The sequence below is a fragment of the Puma concolor genome, chromosome A3 (assembly GCF_028749965.1).
Source record: "Puma concolor isolate L17-30 chromosome A3, mPumCon1.1.hap2, whole genome shotgun sequence".
Lineage (NCBI taxonomy): Eukaryota > Metazoa > Chordata > Mammalia > Carnivora > Felidae > Puma > Puma concolor.
In genome coordinates this window covers 134,606,316-134,631,205 of record NC_141669.1, presented here as the reverse complement: position 1 = coordinate 134,631,205, position 24,890 = coordinate 134,606,316, and the positions used below count along the sequence as shown (strand labels likewise).

At 48.8% G+C, this 24,890-nt stretch overlaps 1 protein-coding gene across 2 annotated transcripts in view; it reads left to right on the top strand.

Moving 5' to 3' along the window:
• The first annotated feature begins 1,110 nt into the window (after window positions 1–1,110).
• Window positions 1,111–24,890, top strand: part of CBLN4 (cerebellin 4 precursor) — a 208,743-nt gene continuing 184,963 nt past the window's right edge. Inside the window, exons 1-3 of one of the 2 annotated variants that reach the window (XM_086702533.1) lie at window positions 1,111–2,686; window positions 5,767–5,883; window positions 7,697–7,832. In XM_086702533.1, coding sequence (XP_086558659.1) covers window positions 2,396–2,686; window positions 5,767–5,883; window positions 7,697–7,832 — 544 coding nt within the window. In that variant the 5' untranslated portion in view covers window positions 1,111–2,395. Of the gene's footprint in view, window positions 2,687–5,766; window positions 5,884–7,696; window positions 9,034–24,890 lie in introns of those variants that run through there. The other variant, XM_086702534.1, reaches the window with a different exon arrangement.

Here is a 24,890-nt window from a genome sequence, read left to right as displayed (position 1 = left end):
TACTATTAGGTGAATGAAGAAGAATTACATTCTATTTGGAAGCATCTAGTCATTCCGTAATCAACTGAGTCCCTGCTATGGTCAATCTGCTGGATCTGGTGGCTGTGAATAAATACTCCCGGCGAGGAAGAGAGGTAGGAGGGAAAAAGTTTCTTTCAATCTGAGTTCTTGCAGGAAGGAAGATGCCCAGAGAAGCAAAAGACACAGAGAGGATATTGGGGTTGGTGGGGAACATAGCTTATTGAGGATTTAACAATTCTGTCGCCAACGGACCTTTTCTTCTCAAACCCTTTCCAGCCTGGAATTGAACAACCCAAGTCCCAGTTCCTAAGCAGATATCCTGGAAAAGGAAGGTGCCTATCCCTACAGGAGAGAAAGAGGAGCCAGAAATTGGATCCTGCCTCTGCTCTCAAAAGACAGCATCAAATGAGAGGACATTGCAGCTGCTACCCCAGCCCACTGTGCTAAGAGCCTGAAGAGATTCACCCAGCGTAGCAAGGGTTTATGTGGAAAGCCATGCCAGGCTTAGGGTGGACATCAGTGCTTGGGGAAGTGGTGCCATTCTTCAGAAGGCCTTTTAGGTTGGAGCTTAGATTAATACTAACAAACAGCACAGGACCTTACCTAGTGGAGTCCTGCCCTCTCAGATTGGGTAAGTGACTTGGCCAAGTTCTCACAGCCAGACCAAGACAAGCCCTTCCTTCCCAGTGGTGGCTGCGGAAAGATAAATCTTGCCAATCAGAGGCCAAGATGGCAGTGGGGTGGCCCAGGAAGGAGGGCAGCGCATCAGGAGGGGAGAAAGGTGCTGTGTTCTCAGCAGTGGAGTTGGCCTTTTTGTGGGGATCCGGTTTCGGAGGACTTACTCTTCCCTTGTTAACTCTCTCACACTCTTTCTCTGGCCTGGCCTGGGGTGGATTCGCGGGGTGGGCGGGAAGGCGCGCGCCCCTACAGCTTCTAAGTCTCCTCTTCCCGGAGCCGAAGGCATCCAGCACCTCCTCCTGGCGCCCCCAGTCTAACCTCCCCCCCCCTCCCCGCCCCCCGGCCTGGGTCCGCCCCGAGGCTCCCCAGGGCTCGCCCGGCGCCAGGGCGCATTGGGGCCGGCTCTGGGCCAGCCGCGGTCGGGACGCCGGCGGGTCCCTGGGTCCCCGGCAGCGCGCCGCCGCGCACCCGGCTCCGCACCCCGGGCTGGCAGCCCCGCGCTCGGCTCGGAGAGCGCTCGGCGGCGGAGTGCCGCGCCGGGGAGGGGCGAGGAGAGCCGCAGCCCCCTCCGCCCGCCCAGACCGAGGAGGGGCGAGCAGGCGCGGAGCCGGGCGAGCGCGGGGCTCTGCGCGCCTCTCTCCGGGCACACACTCTCCGCGCCGCGCGCTCCCCCGGCTGGGCGGCCTCGGACCTTGGCAGACAGCGGCGGCGTGCGCCGTGCGCCGTGCTTGCTCCGGGGTGCGTTCAGCGCCGGGCGAGAGCCGTTCGCTGGGGTCACCCGCCCCCTTCTCCCCCTTTCCCGGGAGCCCGCGGGGTGAGCTGGAGGCCGATCCGGCCGGACGCCGCGCTCCTATAAATAGCGCGCGTGTGCCCGCCTGGCGCCCTCCCGGCTGCGCGAGGACAGACAAAGTTGTGCGCAGGGACTCCGGGCGCGCGGCAGCGGCTGGGAGAGGACCCCGCCGCCGAGCCGCCCTGCGCCCTGGAGCTGATCCCGCGAATTTGTGTTCGCCGTGCCCGGGACCCCGCTGGCTGCCGCCTACCTGCCGACGTCCGAGAGGCGCCGAGGTGCGGGGAATTTTTGACCAGGCGAAAGTGGGAGTCGCTAGGGTCCTGGTCATGATCGCAGCCTCGCGTTCTTCTCGGTCCGGGAAACACCTTCTGCCTGTGTAATTCCTCCGTGCCGCAAGCCCGACGCGTCCAGGACCGACATCCGCATCGCTCGGCGCCCACCAGCCCCCGAGGCTTTTGTTTTGTTTTGCGTTGTTTTGGAGCCTCCTTTGTTTTTCCTGCTCCGTCGTCCACCTGGGGGTGCTTGGGTTTGGGGTGAGAATTTATTACCGTTTTCCTCCTTGAGGTGTGAGTGTGGGGGGCTGGTGACTTTTAGATGTCCAGGAGCCAGGGTGGGTGCGGGGGCCCCAGGTAGGGCTGATTCTTGGGCGGAGGAGGGTGGGGTAGGGGGTTCTGCATGAGCTCCTTAAAGGACAAAGGTAACAGAGCCAGCGAGAGAGCGCGAGCGGAGACTTTGACTTCAAACCACAGAATTGGGGGAAGTGTGCGCGCCGCCGCCGCCGCCGCCGTCCCTGCAGCGCTGTCGGTCTAGCCGCGGGCGTCTTCCCGAGCGCCGGGGTCCCGGGGTAGGAGGCGAAGCGCGCGAGCAGAGGCGCCGGCGGGCTGCGGCTGGCTCACGCGGCTCACCATGGGCTCCGGGCGCCGGGCGCTGTCCGTGGTGCCGGCCGTGCTGCTTGCCCTCACCCTGCCGGGGCTGCCCGTTTGGGCGCAGAACGACACGGAGCCTATCGTGCTGGAGGGCAAGTGTCTGGTGGTGTGCGACTCGAACCCGGCCACGGACTCCAAGGGCTCCTCTTCCTCGCCTCTGGGGATCTCGGTCCGGGCGGCCAACTCCAAGGTCGCCTTCTCGGCGGTGCGGAGCACCAACCATGAGCCGTCCGAGATGAGCAACAAGACGCGCATCATTTACTTCGATCAGGTCAGACCCCGAGGGAGGCAGGGTGCCGGGTGTGTGTTTGCATGGTGGCGGAGGACGGGGCGGGGCGGGGCGGGGGGCGAGCTCCCGGCAGCCCGGACCGGGGGCTGCCTGCTCAGGCTCGAGTTGATCTGACTGGGATGTGGGAGATCGTTTCGGCACTCGGCTCTCCAAATGCGCCTGGGTCTGAAACTTCTGTCTCTCCCACCACCGCCCCCGCCCCGCATTCCCTCCTGGCCTCTGGAGGAGGCGGCTGGGACAGCGGGAGAGAGGCTGGGAGCGCTGAGCCCGGCAAGGAGAGACAGAGCTCGGGACGAGTTTTCACAGCAACAGGTCCGTAGGAGCCGGCGGGAGCCTGGTCCCCGGACCTCGCAATCTCTTGGCCAGAGCCTGCCGCCCCCCCACCCCCACCCCCCGACCCCAGCTCAGACTCCTCTGCAGGTGCCGCCGAGGCCGTTCCCGCGGTACCCTCGCGGTCTCCGGATGAACGATTGGTTTCCCCGCAGCTGAAGAAGCTTCTCCCCAAAGAGAGCTTCGCGGGTCCACATTCTCTGCAGGGATCTCGCACGTGGCCGGAGAGGGTGGGCAGCGATGGCGTGGGTCAGATCTCGCCCACCTTTCTGCGGGCAGGATCCCCCCCCCCCCACACACACACACACGTTGCAGGCGCCTCTGCAGCCGAAAGCCTTCCTGTGGTACTTGGAGAAAAGTTGTGGAGGGAAGGCGAGGAAGGAAGGGCGGCTGCGGGGAGCTCCCATTGGGAAGCGCTGGGAAACCGCTGCTCCTGCCTCTGCTCCTGTCCTTTCTGAGAATTGCAAATTCCCAGGGAAAGACAGACTGTGGGGTTGAGGGCAGGAGGTGGGGAGGAACTGATGAAATCGGCGGCTTCTGTTTAGCCACCGGGAGCTCTGGGATTTGGCTGATGAGAACCCCCCCCCCCCCCCCACCAGGCATCAGCCTAGGTTCCGCAAGGAATCCTAAAACTGAAAACTGACTCCGGGGTTGTAATTTCAACCCTAACAGCATCCAGAGTCTTTTTAGTTCCACAGGCACTTGTGTAGTTCACAGTTGTATGCGAAGTCACATGTGTAGGAGCACAGGTTAAATGATGCTGCAACATGCGTCTGGGAAGGGATGAGGTGACATTTCCATTCCTTCCTTAATTGTTCCTAAGTAATGCACTCTCTAGCTGGCCAGACAGAGAATGCTTCTCTGGGGCTTACTCTCAGATAGCTATAATTTTTAAAGAATTAAGCAGTCCCTTTGGGGTTTTGGTGCAGTATTTTCCATCTTGATGGAAATAAAGTCTAGCACAGCCCTGGGTTATATTTCAATGCATTTAATTAAATGTTGGACGATTGCGGACAGGGCACCGTATAATACGCTGAACGGTGCATTCTTTTCCGTGACCTTTCTGTCAGTTAGAAGAAGAGAATGGTTTGTTCTTCTTTTTGGAGAGCCATGCATCGTAGAGACCACAAGACACATTTAGTTATGGATCTCTATGTGCCTGGATACTCTAATTACAACGTAGAGTCAACATCCAGCCTTATGTGTAGTCAACACTAATCAGCCATTTCCATTACTGCTAATGAATTATGCTACTTGTATCTGATTCAGGAAGTCCCCACTAAGTACCTCAAATTATTTTCAATGTGCTTGAAAAAAATCTTTGCAACATCTCTGTTGGGGAGTGTGGCACAGTGGTGATTGGTTATTGAAAGCTCATTGATCGTCAGGTCAGAGGAAGAAATCGGATGGTTACTTGGAAGAAAGTGAAATCTCAGAATAAAATTACACACATTACATGTGTTTTAAGCCAAGGGTTGAGCCTGGCGCATCTGCTTGACCTGTTACTATATTCTGGTGCATTGCTTAGAGGGGATAGTATATTTTTAGGGAGTTATGCAGAAGGCTTAATATTGGCAGGAATATAGCATTGCTGGTGGCCACTGATACAGTAGAAGTGTCTCTTTGTAGGGACATCTGATTTTGGGGGATGCCAGTTATAGATTTATTTCTTGGAGAGAATTAGATTAAACTCCAAGTATTTTACAACTTCCCAGCCCCAAACATTCCCACTCGCTTTCCCATAGGAAGGGACTTCCTTATGTGACATTTGCAAATTTGGTGTAAAGAGGTCACTTCTTGAGATTCAGAGTTAATTTCATAACCGGTAGAAACAGGCTGCATGTCTTGGAATACAAAGCGCATTGTTGCTTTCTTCGGAAACAGCGCCTTATGTTACTTTTCATTTTTGACCCTTGAAGTTTAAGCAGAGACCAGGTGATTGATAAGAGGATAATGGATAACACTGGCAGGAACAGAAGAAGGCCACCTATTTCACAGCCTGTCTTTATTCATGCTCCACTTTTTGGCAGCCTGCAAAGGCTGAGTCATTGCCAAAATATTGTAATTAAGGCCTAGATGGCACAGCAATGAAAAAATGGCCATGGATCTTGGGAGAGGTTTGGCAGAGGCTCAGGGGAGGGCCAGGCATTCAGATCAGTCTGTGCACTATTCAGTATCATGGATTATGTCACATGGTGGAGGGAGTGCCCGGGCCTCTGTGTGATGTGTCCAGGAATGACTGCAGAGAGCCCATGGATGCCGATTGGCTGTCTTGAAAACGTCATCTCTGGACATTGCAAAGGCTTGTAGAGGATGGGAATATAAATACAGGGCAGATGCCTTTTCTCTGACTCTCAAGGTAAAGCTAATATTTATAAGCCCTCACATGTTATCTAGATGTTTCCAGAGCTATCAGGCCTCGCTGGAAATTGAGGCATGAATGCAAAGCAGTTACTTTATTTTTTTTTTTCCTGTACCATTTAAAAGACAGAAGAACTTTCCATTACACAAATCTATTTTCCAAGTCACTAAAGAGGAAAGAAGTAGAACACGGTGTTTTATTCTGTATGGTTTCTTAAGCTACTTGTGAAACAAAGAAGGAGAGAGAAAGAGAGAGAGAGAGAGGAAGAGGGAGAGAGAAAGGGAGGGAGGAAGGAAGGAAGGAAGCTTGTCTTAGTTACGGAAGAGAATATTGTAATAATTTACTGTTCTTTATTATTTTTTATTTGTAGATCCTAGTAAATGTGGGTAATTTTTTCACCCTGGAGTCTGTCTTTGTAGCACCAAGAAAAGGAATTTACAGTTTCAGCTTTCATGTAATTAAAGTCTACCAGAGCCAAACAATCCAGGTATGTGTTTTGACCTGTTCCCTCTCTTCCCCCAAGCAACAGTGTTTATTGGCAGTGGTTATGTATTTAAGCGTTTATCTCAAGATGTGTTTTCATTGTAAAAATAAACAACCATCTTTATAGTTTATTTTCAAAACAGTTAATTTCCAGTTTTCTTCTTTATAGCATCCATTAAGGCTATGACAAGAAACATATAGAAAAATAAACAATTGAATTTATTACCGTCCTAACAACCAACCACTTAAAAAACGTGGCTTAGTAAAAACTCAGTGACACAGATCACTTTCTGAGATCCCGACTTCAGTTAACCCATATGCAAAAATGAATCTGAAGAAAGTTGTAAGACTAGCGGAGCTTTACAAGTATCTATGACATGAAACAAATTCGCTTTTATTGTTAAACTGCATGAGATACAGTTAACCATTGAAAACAAATCTGTGAAGCGGCAAACTACTCAATACACTTTTTACAAAGGGTGTTCTCTGCGTATGTTTTAAAGAGTTTATCCTCAGTTACTCTGATGCTAGGAAATTGTTACAGATTTCACTTCCACAGTGAGCAACATATTTTGTGTTGTGCTTTCTCGGGATATGGGCTTGACCTTACACTCAAAGCCTAGCCTATGATACCCAAATATACTAACACCCAATGGCACCGATGCATGTCTGTGGAATTCTAGTATTCTTTTTATCATACACTCAGTGTTTGTGTTGTATACTGTCGCCAGGTGAATGATAGATTACAAATTCTTTTCCCACTTTTACATATCCTAGTGAATGGATTTATCATCCACAGATTTCATTAAAGTGCTTTTTTTTTTTTTAACACAAAAGGAACGAATATTTAGTAAACAAATTTACTAGCGTGGGAAAGCTTTTCCCAAGCCCCAATATTTGGAAATGTATGTAATATTTAACACAGCATAATAAAAATTGTAGTGGGGAGAAAAGTGAACACATTTTGAGTTTATTATTTGATAATAATGATGAGTTTATGAATTATTGATTCTTTGCTAATTACCCATCATTAAAATCTTCAGTGGTAGTGGCGATCACTATCGTTTTTACGTTTACTTATTTATTTTGAGAGAGAGAGTGAGAGCGAGCAGGAGAGGGGCAGAGAGAGGGAGGGAGAGAATCCCAAGCAGGCTCCCTGTTGTCAGTGCAGAGCCCAACGTGGGCTTGAACTCAAGAACTGTGAGATCATGACCTGAGCCGAAATCAAGAGTCAGATGCTTAGCCGGCTGAGCCACTTGGGCTCCCCGATCACGATTTTTCAATACACATTGTCAGGGCAAACAGAAAAAGAGCCCCCCCTCCCCCCATTCCATAATTTTAAATGAACTGTGGCACTGTACCTGTTGCAGCTGACTAGTAACTTGAAAGGAAGCTGATAGAATCTTGCTGTATCTGGGTTCATCAGAGCCAAGGACACTGGGCTTCTTTTTACTGATATACTGGGAAGCCTCAGGCTTGCTTCGTTACCGGAAGGTTCTTATTGAATATGACAAGTAAATAAGACCACAAGCTTAAGTTACGTGTTGAAGGGAGGCCAGTTTCCGCGAGGCTAGGCCGCTCTCCATGGGTGGTATCCTTTTGTAGGCATCTCAGGAAATTTCTATGGGGGAAGTTAAAAGTTATTTTAATTAAAAAAAAAAAAAATCATTTCAGTGGACCTACTAAGTGCGTAGCTGCCACAGCCAGGATGAATTTACTGAACATCAGCTGGTTTATGAGGTCTTTCCTCTTAGGCATTTTTCATTAGCCCCCAGCAGATGTTTTCAGTGATTTGGTTTTTTTTTTTCTTCTTGTAGGTTAACCTGATGTTGAATGGAAAGCCGGTAATATCTGCCTTTGCTGGGGACAAAGATGTTACCCGCGAAGCTGCCACTAATGGGGTGCTCCTCTACCTGGATAAGGAGGATAAAGTTTACCTAAAACTGGAGAAAGGTAACTTGGTTGGAGGCTGGCAGTATTCCACGTTCTCTGGCTTTCTGGTGTTTCCCCTATAGGATTTGATCTCTCCGCGATGTTGATCCAGGGGAGGGGAGGCCCACCCCTGCGTTGTTGGAAGATCACTTCCTCATCATCGGATTGACGTCTTTTATTGGTTTCTCATGGGTGAATATGGATTCTCTTTAAGGATCCTAGGCCTGTCCGAACTGATACACAGTCTCGCAGATGATTTGTGTGTGTGTGTGTGTTTCAGTATACTTGGATGGGGACTCACAGCAGACAATACCTATCTGTGCTCAAGTGTTAACAGTTTAACAGCTGTCTGCAAGGTTCATTCTGAATTTAATTTCCTGGAATCACTGAATTCGTTGCAGATGTGGCGTTTTCTTTCTTTGTTTCTAAAAGACTGGCGACCGGGTCTTAAGAATTAGAAAACTCTCAAGTTCTGACTGCAATCAACGGTTAGTATGATACTGCCAAAGAATTGTATGCTGTGTTGATATATTGATTACACTTGTTTTTATTCCTTTGGAACTCGTCTCTTTTGTTCTCTTAAGGTAACTGGGAATTGCTTTTTTCAGTGACTGGCTTTGTGTCTTCTCTACCAATAGGGTAACGAATGGCTTGCCCGCAAATTTACCCTGTGAGATCACCAACATGACTTCCCTTAACAAAAAAGAATGCTTCATAGTTGTATTTTAATTATATATGTGAAAGAGTCATATTTTCCAAATTATATTTTCTAATAGGAAGAATAGATCATAAATCTGACGAGGAAAAAAGTTGCTTCCCCGAGTTCTAAGTGCTCAGCCCCCAGAACCTCCACCAGATCGTCCTCTTCCCTGGGAAATCTTATACTTTCTTGCTCAGCTTGAATTACCATGATTGATAATAACCACTTTATTAAAAACCTGAGGGATTTTTTTCCCTTAGACCTGACCACTTTATTAACTGGAGATGGGATGCCCCTGTTTTTAATTATACCTATTTTTCAAGCCTTCTGTTGTGTTTGGAAGTATCATCTGGTTTTGCCTTAATTCCTTAAATTGTATATATTTATCTGTTTAGCTAATATTACATCAAAATATCCCATATCTAAACTTAGTGCAATATCTTATTTTGTCTTTTGTACAGGTCATATGAACTCACAAAATTACTTATGTCTCTGTCATAGAATAAAGGTTAATATACGTTAGCCGAATTGTTTTGTCCTTTTGGCTCGGGAAATATGTATTCTATGTGGTTTACTTCCTCTTTCTCACCAACCCTTCTTTCCTTCCCCCCTATCATTTCTTTTTCTGGGAGTTTTTTTTTTTTTTTTTTTTTAACGTTCATTTATTATTGAGAGACAGAGAGACACAAAGCATGAGGAGGGGAGGGTCAGAGACAGAGGGAGACACAGAATCCGCAGCAGGCTCCGAGCTGTCAGCACAGAGCCCGACGTGGGGCTCGAACTCACAGACCGTGAGATCATGACCTGAGCCGAAGTCGGACGCTCAACCGACTGAGCCACCCAGGCACCCCTTTTCTGGGAGTTTTTTTTTTTTTTTTTTTTTCAACATTTATTTTTGGGACAGAGAGAGACAGAGCATGAACGGGGGAGGGGCAGAGAGAGAGGGAGACACAGAATCGGAAACAGGCTCCAGGCTCTGAGCCATCAGCCCAGAGCCTGACGCGGGGCTCGAACTCACGGACCGCGAGATCGTGACCTGGCTGAAGTCGGACGCTTAACCGACTGCGCCACCCAGGCGCCCCATGGGAGTTTTTAAGAAAAGCTTTCTGAATCTGGGGGGAGTGTCCTCTGAATTGGCATAGGAAGTCTTTCCTGGGTTTAATCCAGTCAAATCCAGGAGTTGTCAGCCTGCCAAAAGAGAATCATTGGACTTAGTAAACTCTTCTTTCGGAATGGACTTACCGTTAGGTAGTCAAGTTGAGAAAATTTGCTAAAATCTCGTTAGAGTGCTCAGTGAGTGAGTGCGTGGTGAGGAGGCTGAAGACCACTCAACGGGAAGACTTGGGGGAAAGTTCCGCCCCTTTCACAACACTAAGAGACAGATGGAATATTACGGTGTCTTTTGCGGAGGGACTATTATTATAGATGTCTCATCTGGAGCTCTGGCTCCATTTCCTGGTCTTTTCTCAATTAAAGCAATTAAAAGGGCCCCTTTTGTAGACGGTGGCAGCGAGGAAGGTGTTCGAGGACCCTGTGAGAGAAAACACACGGGCAGGTTTTCCAGCATAATTGTGATTAATCACCCAGTCAAAACATTCATTCATCCCAGGGAGACTCTCCTCCTTCCTCAAGAAGAATTAACTGGAGATGTTGGCGTTGGATCCTCCGTGTTTTGCTTGGCAAGTTACTCTTCAGCTGGCTTCCAGTCAGAAGCTTTCCTCCTTTGTGACTGTGCTGTGTAAGAACACAATACTGCACAGGGGACTTCCATCTGGGGACGTGTGGCATCCTCGGAAATACACCTGCTCTAACATAACCTTCCCCCTGGCTCTCTGTATTCAGGGCTTGCGTCTATACCTTGCAACGGACTGGTTTACACTTGAATAAATGAATAAATATGCTGTTAGTCATTGTTTTGGCAAAATGGCTCAAGGGTATTTGCATTAGTAATGGACGCCTGTGATGGACCAGAGAAAAGGTGGCGCTTAAACAAAATAGACCAACGTATAAGTGTCTTTATCAACATGCTTGCGGCTGTCCTTTGGGGCTTGCTCTGATTTTTCTTGAGTTTTCTGAACAGAAGAGAACATCGGCAAAGGGCTTGACTGTAATTCCTAAGCTCCAGTGTAGATATTTCGGAATGCAAAATCCATTCAAAACCTCCCAGAAAGAATTAATATAAAAAGGCACACAGGGGCACCTGGGTGGCTCAGTTGGTTAAGCATCCCACTTCAGCCGAGGTCATGATCTTGCGGTTCATGGGTTCGAGCCCCGCATTGGGCTGTGTGCTAACAGCTCAGAGCCTGGAGTCTGCTTCGGATTTTGCTCTCTCTCTCTCTCCACCCCTCCCCCGCTTTTCACAGTCTTTCTCTCTCTCACAAATAAGTAAACATTAAAAAAATTAAAAAAAAAAAAGGCACTGAAGCTGTGGCCATCAAGTGTGGGAAGGCACCTGTAACAGGCAGAAGCCCCAGTGGGGAGATCAGACGTCTGATTAGTGTGGTCAGAATGAAAGCCTTAGGTTCTTATTCCAAAGTGGGTCTAGCTAATTAGAGCTACCCAGACATCATGGCTGGAAAGGTAAGATTGAAGTGAGGGAACAGAAGGGACAGAATGATTTAGTCCAGGGAGCATAGATTTTGGACAGACATTGGATGGAATTCTACAACTTTCACTTACCAGCTGTGTGACCTTGGGCAAGTTTCCTCACCTCTCCGAGCTTTCGTTATTTCATTTGTAAACAACACATCGTTGTGGGAATTTACTGAGACTTGTGCAGTGCCTGGTGCTCTGTCAGGAAGCTCAAGTAAGGGCTGACTGTTACTACTAATGCTTTAAGCCCTAACACAGCCAAGAAGCACGTAGGCCAGAAGGCGGATGCTACTGTTGGCATGGTGAAGGGTCAAAGATTGAGCACGAGTGGGATGGGTTGAAGGCATCAGAAGTACTTCCAGAAATGGCACCAGGTGCTTCCCTGCATATCCTATGACTTGAAAGCAGTTTTCAGAAATTGCTCGGTCCACAAAAATGCTAATTGAACACAGGATTTGCATTGGCCCTGTCCACATTCATCAATGCCAGCACCGTTCCTCCCGATCTCCTTTGACTGTTCCTTGATCTATTGATCGACAAACGCAAGCAATTGTCTGCAGCCAGCGTTTTCTCCCTAACAGAATCCCAAGAAAACAAAACTGGAGGAAATAAAGAGCTAGTGTGTAGGATCTCACCGATTCCAGCTTCTTTTCGGGTACTCCCCGCGACCACAGATTCTGTTGGGACATGATTATGTAATTAAAATCTATCTTTTCTTCCTTTCTTTCTCTGTTTTTGAAGTAAGTCTGTTTTCCCCTTTCCTTTTGGTTTCTGGAAATCAAAATAGCTGTGTTTTTTCTTTTGGCCTCTCCCTTTTAGCAAGTTCCTGCTTTGTATCTTGAAATAAATCTCTTCAACTAATGTTGAGATTATCCTTCTTTTTTTAATTAAAAAAAATTATTTTAATGTGTATTTACTTTTGAGAGAGAGGAAGAGACAGTGCGAGCGGGGCAGGGGCAGAGACAGAGAGTGGGAGACACAGAATCGGAAGCAGGCTCCAGGCTCTGAGCTGTCAGCTCAGAGCCCGACGTGGGGCTCAAACTTACAAATCGCGAGATCATAACCTGAGCCAAAGTCGGACGCTTAACCGACTGAGGCACCCACGTGCCCCGAAGTTATCCTTCTAATGCGTCACACGCTTTGGTAGGTGCTGGATTTGTAGAAGTGATGACACCTGCCCTTTTCAGAGCTCCCTAAACATCAGATGCAGAATCCCCACAAGGAGCCACAGTGGTGTAAACGTGGTTCCATCTCACCTTCTGACTGAGAGCACTTGGCTTTGTCAACCCACCTTTCCTGTTTAAACCACCTGTCCCCAGAACAATGGTAATCCACTGGTTATAGCAAGGTCCTCATGTTGGTTGACCTAGTGACCATGGCAAAGTGATGAGCAGAAGAGAAAGGTGACAGCATCTGATAACAGTTCACGTTCAGAGAGGTGGAGCTTAAGTGGAATTCTTGGGCTAAGTGGTTTTCTTTGGGGGGGGCGGGATTTAAGAAGTTGCTTTCTAAAATAGGTTTCTTGGGGGCACTTGGGTGGCTCAGTCGGTTAAGCGTCCGACTTCAGCTCAGGTCACGATCTCGCGGCTTGTGGGTTTGAGCCCCGCGTCAGGCTCTGTGCTGCCCGTGCCGAGTCTGGAACCTGCTTTGGATTCTGTGTCTCCCTCCCTCTCTGCCCCTCCCCCACTCACACTCTGTGTGTGTCTCCCTCTCTATATATCTCAAAGGTAAATAAACGTTAAAACAAAAGAAAAAAATTTAAAAAAACATTAAAAAAAATTAAATAGGTTTCACTGTCCTGTCTATTGCAGGCCTACCTTTAATATGGGTTTCACATGCCTTAGAATAAAAAAGATGTGTTGTGTTTTTTTTTGCCGCTCCCCACCCCGACCTCTCCACAGACAACTCCTTTGTGAATTTGATCTTGAAGTTCTTTTAAGTCAGCTTTTCAAACTAATGTACATAAGAATCATCTGGGAATGTTGATAGAAATGTCGATTCTGACACAGTGGGTCCGGGGTGGGGCCTGAAACTGCCTTCCAACAAGCTCTCAGATGATGCTGATGGTCCCGGCTCGGGTACCAGACGCCGAATGGTGAGACCTTCCACGGCTGTTTCTTAAAGCCTTGTTACTCAAAGTGTGGTCTGTGGCCCAGTGGCATCCACATCACCTGGGTGCTTGTTAGAAGCCCCAGGTGGGGTTTAGACTCACCCCAGACCTCCCGAGTTGGAATGTGCATTTTTAAAAAGGTCCTTCTTGCCCTGCCCCGTGGCTTATAGGCGCAGTAGAGTTTATGAAGCTCAATTTTGGAGGACACCCCAGGGCCACCTGCACCAGACTCTCGTGGGCTGGGCCTCAGGCAGCTGCAGCTGAACGAAGTCCTCAGGTGATTCCCTAACCTCGGTGCGTCCTGGGTGCAGGGTAGTTCCTTGCAGTGACCCGGAAGCACAAACGCTCCTGTCATCCTCCTACTCACAACGCAGTGAGCTGAAGGCAGCTCGCCAGACGCTTTCATGCGGGTGAATATGGGACTCTTGTTCTGGGGTGGGGCAAAGGCTCCCGGGATTGCTGCCCGTTTGCGCAGAGGAAGGACCTACAGGAAGACTTTACCTGGAGCCAAGATGTGGGAGACCCTCACGTGCAAACGAAGGTAAGTCGCCCACAGAGAGTGGCTGTCTCGTGAAGACGGAAAATCCTTAGTGACATTCCTCATTTTGTGAGCATTTGTCCTGAAATAAAGATGTAGTTACATCGTGCTTTTCGTTGTAATTGAAGTGAGCCTTCTCCAGGATTGCAATGCCTTTATCTGAGTACAGTTGGCATTTGACCTAAGAGGACACTGCTCAGTTGAGTAAAGGGTGTGTGTGTGTGTGTGTGTGTGTGTGTGTGTGTGTGTGTCAGAGAGAGAGAGGGAGAATGTGCTCAGAAGGCTCAATGACAACAGTAATTTCTAGTAGGCCATTCAGTACATTGAAAATGCATCCAAGGGCAGAAGTCTCCCTTAACAATTTTTAGGACAAATTGGTGGTATTTACGATGAGAAACACATTATACGAACTAAGGAAGTCTTTATTTCCCCCTGGGGTTTCCTGGAGAACGTGGTTTGACCCTGTGACTTTCCAGGAAGCCCTAGAGGGCATCGGTGTGCCTGTTCCTGGGGAAGGTTGAGGGACTCCCAAAGAAGGGCCCTGTGCTGGCAGATTAGAGGTGATAGAGGAACGCCCCACTGCTGTCGTGTTGTGGTTTGTTTTGTTTTGTCGTGGTATAGTCTGTAGCCCACTGTTTTGACCGGGCAGTTATCCCATTTGGCCAAGAACGATGGCCAGTCTGCACAATTCAGCGTTCAGGATGGGGCTGGGGGGCTTTGAGCCTTTTCTGTGTCTACACAAATGGACCCAGCTCCCTTTGTAAGCTGTTTTCCTTCCAAGCTCCTTAGCTATTTAGAAATAAACAGTCACGAGTGTTTCTTCTCAAATAGCTTGGCTTTTCCTTTGAGTGTTAGCAATGTTAACATCACAGTGGAAAAAGTGTCCTGCCTCCCCCCACGTAAAAAAAAAAAAAAAAAAATGGAACAACTACTGGCATAAGAAGCATTCCATCAAAGAACTAATACACTGGGATAAAAACCAATTCAATAAAAAGCTCGGAAAAAAGAATGCTAAAATTTCATTGATATCTAACATGAATGACAGCTGAGTGAAAAGGAGTAAAGTTGGTTCCGGTTTCTGTTCAAGTTTTGTTTTGTTTCTTTTTCTTGCTTTTTCTCTCCGAGTGCTGAGGTCAGTTCTCGGCAGGTAAAAGAATGCTGTCTCACCGGCAAAGATACCCGCTTCTCTTCATTAGGGTGACATTGTGATCCGCGGGCTCCGAAAGTACTAGATTCTGCCCTTCCATTTCTTGGCCAGCCTGATTGGAAGGAAAAAGTGCTGTCGAAGGAGTCTGGTAACTTCTCTCCAGGGAGAGGAACGCCCCACATTTCAGTAATTCAGGGAAGCTGTTTCTGAGCTTGGAAGGAAGCCACATCCATCTCCCTGCCTGAGGACAGAGTCTCAGGACGGGAGGCTTCAAGATTTAGCCGCAGCACCAGAAGCGCCTGGGGTCTGTCTCTGGGGATGTAGGACTTTGCCCGTGTCCCCTCTCCCAAGAAGACAAGACAATATTTTACAAGCATCTGTACAGGGAACTGTGGAGCCCAAAAGCCATTTAAAAAGTCCTGTTTTGCAAGATTTTCTTTTCTTTGGCTGACTTGGTTGTTAAAGATTAAAGGCAAAAATATCAGGTCCTCCTTTACTGTCAGAGATTGGCACAATGTCATGAGTTGAAGTTGGCAAGAATCACAAAGTCATCCGTGACTTTCTGAGAGTGAGAGGCCCCGTCTGTTAGAAAGGAAATAAGGCAAGAACCTTCTCTCAGAGTTTGGACACCTCCATTTAAAAAAAAAGTTTGTTTTTTTTTAAACATTTATTCATTTTTGGGAGAGAGAGAGAGAGAGAGAGAGAGAGAGAGAGCGTGAGAGGGGGAGGGGCAGAGCGAGTGGGGGAGGGGCAGAGAGAGAGGGAGACACAGAATCCAAAGCAGGTTCCAGGCTCTGAGCTGTCAGCACAGAGGCCAACGTGGGGCTCGAACTCCCGGGCCAAGAGATCATGACCTAAGCTGAAGTCGGATGCTTAGCCAACTGAGCCACCCAAGTGCCCCTCCATTTTTTTTTAAGTTGATTAAACAATCACATACATATTGGGTACCTACTGTGTGCCCCACATTCTGTAAACTTAGAATCTGCTCTTTCATTGTTCCTACAAGTTCCAAACCTCTTTATAAATGCTTCTTCACTTTCAGGGTGGAAATCCTGCAATCTGGAAATCAGAACGTGGTGCTAGGCTCCATAAACACTAACCATGTGTGTTTTGAAATGATCTGGGCGACCTCATTACTGCTTTCACCATAATGTACTTTCAGAGTCAGACCTTGGTTAAAATGAAGAATGATACAGAGGTGCCCTGTACAGTTGTGGGAGTTGTACACTGCACTATCTCAGGAGTGTGCCACTTCTATCCTGTTATTCTAACAAAATAAGCACATTACAACAATCTTCTGACACATGAAAATCTCTTTAACGAGGAGGTCCTCTACTGAATTTGCATGAGAGTACCTGGTTAGTGGTAGCCTGGAGAGGAGGAAGCGGCTTTCTTTCCTGAATCCGTCCATCATATCTTATTTCTAACGACTGTCTTTGGTTCTGAGAAGTCAGGGCATCAGGCCTACAAACCACAGCGTCTGGGTTAGATGACCCGGTACCCGTCCGTGCTTACCTGTCAGTTTGGAACTCAGGTCTCTGGTCCACTGTAGCCCATGGGAAATCCCCACTGACACCCAGAACCAGCCTTCCTCTTGTGAGCCGATAAGCCCGAGGCTTCCTTGAAAGTGTCGCAGGTTAAATACGAATCTATAAATTTAGGTTTGCAAGGAAAACAAAAATCTTTGAAAATCTTCTATAACTCAACTTTATTTCTGCCTCCAAGAACTCCCCTCCCCCCAGTTTAGAGTGGCTAGTAGAAAATTTCTCATTTTTTTCTTGCTCAGCTCATTGGCCGTGGATTTGGGTAATAGTTCAGGGCCTTATGGCTTGTGGGTGGGGAGAGGCCTACTTGGCCCGAGGGCCGTGTTGATTTGGCTGAGGTGGCCCAGGGTCTTATGGTCTATTTTTTTTTTTTTTTTAATTAAAATTCTTAAAAGAATGTTTATTTTTTGAGAGAGAGAGATAGAGTGTGCATGGGGGAGGGGCAGAGAGAAAGGGAGACACAGAATCGGCCGCAGGCTCCGGGCTCCGAGCTGTCGGCACCGAGCCCGACGCGGGGCTCGAACTCACGGATCGCGAAATCATGACCTGAGCTGAAGTCGGAGGCTTAACCGACTGCGCCACCCAGGCGCCCCAGTCTATTTGTTTTCTGCCACCTACTTCTCTTAAGGAGGTGAGGAAACAGTGAACAACCTGCTTGACAGGTGCAGGAGGGAAAGAAGAGAAGAGGAGAGAAGGAGTGTGTTCTCATTGTCAAAATCTTCTCCCGCCGCTGGCGTGTGCCCAGCCCGTGGAGCGAGGCTGGGTGTGCGGGCGGTCTGGACACAATTCACGTGACTGTGCGCCCATCTCTCCGACTTCCTGACCCGGTTCTGAGCTTTGGGACTCCCGCCGTGCTTCCTACTATGTGCACACGCGCCCCTTCCTCCTGCCAGAGTCTGGGCTCACAGAACAGAAATGATGAAGTGTTAGTCCCTGTGGAGAGCCCTGCTTTCAGAAATAGTTCCCATGGTGCAACTAAAAGGCTTCCCAGGGGAACGCAACTTCTAGAAGAGTCTGGCTCATGCTGGCTTGGAGGGAATCCACTTCCTTACCTCCCTTGGTAGGTGTCTGGTCTCCTGTCATTTCTGTTGCTGATGAAGCTGAAGAGTGCCAGGAAGGTTTTCTGGGACCTGCCTCCAGCCCATCCACGAGGAATTATTTTTCCCTGTGGCTTTGCAGGCTCTTGGAAAGAGGGATGCAGTGACCTTGGGCATGTGACCGGTCCTGTCTGCCTTGCCTACTTAAGAGGGTTAGAATGCCCTTCAGGTGTTTTTGAACCTTGTTGCAAGAGGCCCTTGGGATTCTTTTTAAAAATATTGTAATGTCTTCCCCTACCCTCAAAATTCCTGATTCATTAAGCCTTAGTGAGGAGGGCTCTGGAAATCTGCATTTTTGACCAACACCACAGGGGATTCTGCTGCTAGTTGTTTCTCTAATACCTTTTGAGTAGTTAAATGAAAATACATCCTGGGGCTTTACAAACCACAAAGCACCATGCTAATGTGAAGATTGTTCTTAAGACTGTAATTTAGAAGGTCTGACAAATCATTGCTCATTGTCTTAAAAAAATTTTTTTTAACGTTTACTTATCTTTGAGAGAGAGACAGCACAGAGCGTGAGCAAGGGAGGGGCAGAGAGAGAGGGAGACACAGAATCTGAAGCAGGCTCCAGACTCTGAGCTGTCAGCACCGAGCCCGACGCAGGGCTCGAACTCACAAACCGTGAGATCATGACCTGAGCTGAAGCCAGGTGCTTAACTGACTGAGCCCCCCAGGCGCCCCAGTCATTGTCTTTTATTTTATTATTATTATTATTTTTAATATACGAAATTTATTGTCAAATTGGTTTCCATACAACACCCAGTGCTCATCCCAAAAGATGCCCTCTTCAATGCCCATCACCCACCCTCCCCTCCCTCCCACCCCCCATCAACCCTCAGTTTGTTCTCAGTTTTTTTTTTTTTTTTTTAATTTTTTTTTTCAACGTTTATTTATTTTTGGGACAGAGAGAGACAGAGCATGAACGGGGGAGGGGCAGAGAGAGAGGGAGACACAGAATCGGAAACAGGCTCCAGGCTCTGAGCCATCAGCCCAGAGCCCGACGCGGGGCTCGAACTCACGGACCGCGAGATCGTGACCTGGCTGAAGTCGGACGCTTAACCGACTGCGCCATCCAGGCGCCCCTGTTCTCAGTTTTTAAGAGTCTCTTATGCTTTGGCTCTCTCCCACTCTAACCTCTTTTTTTTTTTTTTCTTTTTTCCTCCCCCTCCCCATGGGTTTCTGTTAAGTTTCTCAGGATCCACGTAAGCATTGTCTTTTAGATGCAGCCACTAAGTTTGCCCCAAATGGGGGAGTCTCAAAGTGAGAAGTTGCTTTTTAAATTCCCAACCTAAAGAGTCTGCTCTCTGTAATTTTAATGGCGGCTTCATTTTCCCTCGTGTTCCCTGAATTATCCAATTAATGCCTGTTTGCTTAACAAATTTTCAGACGATGCTGCAGGTGATGGGTAAAAACAGAAAGGTCAGGGCACCTGGATGGCTCAGTCGGTTGAGCATCGCCTCTTGATCTCCGTTCAGGTCTTGACATTAGTGTCGTGAGTTCGAGCTCCGTGTTGGGCTCCATGCTGGGCGTGGAGCCTCGTGAAAAAACAAAAAACCAAAACCAGCCAAACAAACCCCTAAAAACCCCAGCAAACTATTCTAGGGCTTCCTGCGGACCCCACTAGCGTCTCTGATTTATTGGGGTCCGTGGGATAGGGGTTGGAGCCCACAAATCTGTCCCGATTATCAGTTTCTCCGGGTGACTCCAGTGACCTGTTAGATTTTAGAGATGCCCTGGAGTGACTTTTCGAATATTGCCATCATTCAGCCAAACAAGAACTCTGCTTTCACCCATCTTTTTATTTAAAATTCATAAAAATAGGGGCGCCTGGGTGGCTCACTCGGTTAAGCATCCAACCTCCGCTCAGGTCACGTTCTCACGGTCTGTGGGTTTGAGCCCCGGGTCGGGCTCTGTGCTGACAGCTCGGAGCCTGGAGCCTGCTTCGGATTCCGTGTCTCCCTCTCTCTCTGCCCCTCCCCCCCTTATGCGCGCGCGCGCGCGCGCTCTCTCTCTCTCTCTCTCTCTCTCAAAAATATTAAATTAAAAAAAATAAAAATCATAAAAATATCTGCTCCACATTTTGGGTCAGAATCGTTACAAACTTGCCAAAGCCTCTTGGTGCTGGTGGAGTGTGATGTGTGGGCAGCAGGGTGCAAGGCTGGGGCTGCAGCCTGGGGACAGCAGCCCAATGCCTTTCTCCCCAGGCCTCTCAGGGGGAGCGGTAGGAGGGGAGGGGAAGCTCTTTAGCAGTTCTCCGCCTTCAGCCGTGGGGAACAGGCTGAAGGGAGGCCCCGAGAGAGCACCCAACCTCCTGGCTCCCCAGGCACTGGAGATTCTTGTTCAATGTGTACAAGCCTTCAATTGCTCTGAGGGGAGCCAAGAATGTCGCTCTGGGCTGCCGGGGACTAATGCTGGTGGTGCCCACAGCACTTTACTAATTGTGAGGTTACGCGTTCAGGGGCTTCCCCTGGGGGGGTACCTGGAGCACTTCCAGATGTGGAGACTCCCCCTCTGGCCTCCTCCTGCTGCCTGTGCGAAGCCACGAGCTCTGCGAGGCGGTTGCTGAAGAATTGAGGTGCTGGGAGAACCCAGACAAGCACCGAGAACAACTAAGCCCATCGCTTCCTGCAGCACTAGCTCTGCACAGAGGGAACACCTGCTCGTGGTAGCGAATTTCAGGTGGTTCAGAGGAACAACAAGAATTCTAGACCTAATCTTACTGCCCAGAGATGATCACTGTTAACATCGCAGACATTTGTGTATGCATTCATTTAAAAAAAAAAAAAAATAGGACCGTACCATTCAGCTCTGCAACTTTCTTGTTCTCTTAATATATATATCATTGGGGCGCCTGGGTGGCGCAGTCGGTTAAGCGTCCGACTTCAGCCAGGTCACGATCTCACGGTCCGTGAGTTCGAGCCCCGCGTCGGGCTCTGGGCTGATGGCTCGGAGCCTGGACCCTGTTTCCGATTCTGTGTCTCCCTCTCTCTCTGCCCCTCCCCCGTTCATGCTCTGTCTCTCTCTGTCCCAAAAATAAATAAACGTTGAAAAAAAAAATTAAAAAAAAAATATATGTCATTAATATCTTTTCTTTTTAGTGTCCCCTCGAATTTTTTTTTGTTCTGTTGAAGCAATAAAAATTTTAACAAGTTGTACATACAGTGCTGAATTCTTTTTCCTGAGTCATTTGAGAGTATGCCCCCTTATCCCCAAACACGTTAGTGTTTATTTCTTACAAATGAGGAAATTCTTCTGTGTGGCTATCATAGAACCGTAAAAGTCAGGAAATTAATACTGATGCATTACTGCCATCCTGTTCAAGTGTCACCAGCGGTCCCCATAATGTCCTCTATAACAAGAGGTTCCAGGTCAAAAGCCTGTGTTGCATCCTGTCACCATGTCCCTTCAGATGCCGTTGGTCCAGAATGTCTCTTGACTCTGTGGCTGGCTCTTTGCAGCCTGCACACTTTTGTGGTCGACAGGCCAGTGCTTTATTTTGTCGCGTGTCCCTCACTTTGGGTTTGTCTGATCCTTCCTCACGATTGGATTCAGGTTACACATCTTCACCAGGGTTATTCCAGGAGCGTTTCTGCCCTGCATCACACAATTGAATTTCTTCTTCTCATTGACAATGTCGTTCTGATTGTCACATTACGGTGCTGTCTGCCAGACTTGTCCATGTAGTTGCTTTTTTCTGCTTTGGAAGTAAGAGGGATTTGATGGGGAGGAGCTTTGAGACCATGTAAGTATCCCGCTTATCACCGAACTGTTAGTCTCTACTTGTGTGGACTCCTGGTTTCCTACTTTATTCATTGGGTTATAATCCATTACTACCATTAGTTACTTAGATGCTCAAATCATCTTCAGTTTGGTCAGAGGGAGCTCCTTCAGTTTGGTTTCAGATTCTTTTCTTTTAGAACATGTTTCTGTCATTCTTTGAGCACGTTCTTGCACAAAAAGATGTTGCAGACTCTTGTACTTTTTCTTCCCCAGCACTTTCTCCAAGGCTCTGGTTCCTTTTAGTGGATATTGGTACTTAGAAGCCAAGATCTGGGAGCTGGGTGTGCTTACCGCTGGTGCCTGTGTTCCCACACATTCTCAACGGACAAGCTAGGGAATATGTGTGGAACACACACACACACACAAATCTATCCATCCATCCATCATCTGTCCATCTGTCAAAGATGTGAGTGTATCCCAAGAGTCTCCGATTCCTGTCCAACACACGGATTTCATTCAGAAATTGGAGGTTCCACATTTGAACATCACTTCTCTGAAAGCGAAGAACCCGGCTCAGGTGGTTCTTAATTTACTTGCTGATCCATCCCTCTGAATGTGACCGATCTCCGTTTTCTACCATTGTCCCCTCCCCTGCGTGGATGCTGTTGTTTCCTCGCTGGGGGATCCAGCATCTCATGCCTCCCCTCCTGGCACCGGTGTGGAAACCTTCCTCACCCCACCTGCACACCTGCCATAGGGTTGCTTCCCCTGTGTGAATTCTCTCCTCATCCACATGGGTGTACAACATCCCAAAGCAGGTCACCCGTCCATGTGGATGTCTTTTCCACTCTGCTTGGGGATCAGTAATGCCCTGGCCCATCACACACACACACACACACACACACACACACACACACACACACACACAAGCACGCCTACAACCTGTCTTGTATATTTGTTTTGCAACACTGTTGCCATATGGTTTATTAATGTGCTTTTTCTTTGCCTGTCTCCCTGTTTTGAATGTAACTACCATCATTGAGTGACTTTGTTTCTTTTGTCACTTCAAGTCTTGGCGTAGTAGGGACTCTCTATCGTTGATTGACGGTATGCTAGAGGTATTTGTCCACTTTCATGAGGTCATGTTCTAATTGTCAAGTGGCCTTTGAGAATGAGGTTGGCCATTTAGCATTTGCAGTAGATTTCTTCCCTGTGGCAATCATTCTTGCCGCACAAAATATTTCTGGTTCTCCCCCCTTCCAGGCACATGGGGAGACCACATGGTGAGTATATGGCCAGGCGACATGCCAGTGAAATGAGAGCAGAAGTGATGGTGTCACTTCCATGACGACACTTTCAAAGCCCATGTGCAATGTGCTTTGTTCCTGTCTCTTTCCTCTGGTGACCGTGAGAAGAACATGTGGAACTGTCTTCCTCAGTCCAGGACTTCAGTCGTGATAAACACAGTCCCCCCCTACTGACCTGTGTTGCGCTTGGAGCATGAGCAGCAGAAAACACCTGATGTGTACTCGTTTGAGATTCCTATTTTGTTGCTGTTGCGTGCCCTAGACGATCCCAGCGAAGCAGTGTTTAAACAACAACAAGAAGAAAAACCCACGACATTTTTCTTCATAATAACACTTTCCGCTTGCAAGAAGTAGTTCGCAAATGAGCAGAGCAGAATCTGGATTATGACCTTTGGAGGAGAGGGGAGCAAAGGAGCAAGCGTGAACTGACCCCCAATTTTCTGTAGCCGTGAAAAAGCACGTCAACCGGCAGTGCCACCGAAGTGTTCCGAACATGCCCCAGAGACGCGTTCAGAACAGGCAGGCGATGGGCTGGATGACCAAGCATCTCATTTCCTCCCCTAATTTCTGTGATTATCAAAATGGCAGAGTACAGCTGGCCCACTAAAATCCCTCTTGGAATGCTGACCCGCAGCTCCCCACACACCTCTGTCTGCATGCTGTGTCCAAGTGAGGACTTCCTAGGTCATCCTTCACCTGCCTTGGGTCACAGGCCACGTGGCCACACCTCATGCAAGTGGCCTGTTGGGCCAACTCTCTGGCGTTGAGTCTTCTCAGGTTTCTTTGATTGATTTGCTTATTTACGTATCTGACGTTTCAAGGGCCTGGACGGGGGGGGGGGGGGGGGGGGGGAGTACGGATGAACGCGACAAGGCCTGTGTGATGGTAGAAATGCTCTGTTTAGGTGTGAGGGCGGCAAGGTTGCAGCTGAGGGAGAAACTGCTCCAGGAACACTCCCTCACAGCTGGGTGGTTCCGTCACCTTCATCCTCTGAGGACCCCGTGCCTTTTCTCCAAAATGAAAGATTCCCATTTCCTAACCAATAGGGTCAGAACCCGGAGACCCCCATTCCCCTCCTCAGCCTTTTTCACCCCACACCTCAGGCAAACTCAGTCAGCAGGACTAGGTCTGCACGTGTCCCATGAGCTCAGGCAGGCGCTAGCAGCTGTGGGTAGGTTCTCTGTTAAGAGAACGGCGCTCGTCACCTTCCGGGTGGTCTTCATGTGTCATCTCCTACCCCGTCGGTCTAGGGTGGAGTCTGAGGTTTCACCCTGCGGGTAAGATCTGCTAATTGACGGTTGATGTCGCTGGTCCTTGGGCGACACTTGGAGTACAAGGCATGGCGGGGAGACAGTTCCTGCTCTGGTGGAGGTCACCATCTCGAGAAGACAAAGGGAAGCCAGAAAATAGGGGAGAGAACCACACACGTGGAGACAGAAATGGACGTAGATGCGATGCTGGGCTCGTTTACACACTATCCTGAGGGGTCAGGTTTTCAGTAGGGTCTCTCACAGTGATGTCACCGCTGGGGTTCACAGGAAGTGGGTGCTGAGACAGAAAATACTGTAGAGAGGTCAACATATGGAAAGGAAGGGAGCGGAAGCAGGACCGAGCAGAGGGAGAAGTCAAACTGAGGTGCGGACCAGCAAAGCTTTGGGCAGGCCAGGGGGCAGCGTCGGAGCCAACACTGCCCATCGGAGTCCCGCACTGGGCCAAACGGCCAGGCCCTCCACACACCCAACGTCCTTGCTCGGAGGGGAGGATGTGCGTGGCCTCAGCAAGGCTACTCCCTGCAGTTGAGGCAGGGCCTGAAGGGTTGAGAGCGGAAGTCTGTTGCCTGCGCATCTCCTGAAGCAAGCCCTTCCCCGCAGGAGGGGTCTGAACGCTGCTTTCTGAAGAGCTCAGGCAGACCTCCTCTCTCATGATGAGAAACTGAAACATTTAGGGGCTGGCTTTGTACGGCTGCTTTGGAGCTGGTGGGTATAGTGACTGACAAGTGAATTTCCCAAATGGGGTTTTCCCACAAGACGTGGCCGCTCAGAACATTAGTTGTGCAGAACTCTTGGAGGATGAAGGCTTCCACTTATTTGTAGGAAGTGGCGAAGTGATCCCAGCAGCTTGGCCACTTGGAGGTGAGGGTCCATCTGGCAGGGGGAGCCGTGGCCATTGTCATGGCTGCAGCGCCACAGCTACGAAAGGCTAGCGGCTTAAATAAAATCCAGAAACGTCAGGGTGTACCTAAGGCAGTCACAGAAAGATAATCCAGAGATTGTCATCTTGGTTGCTTAGGGTTTCTTTTTCTTTTTGTTTAACGTTTATTC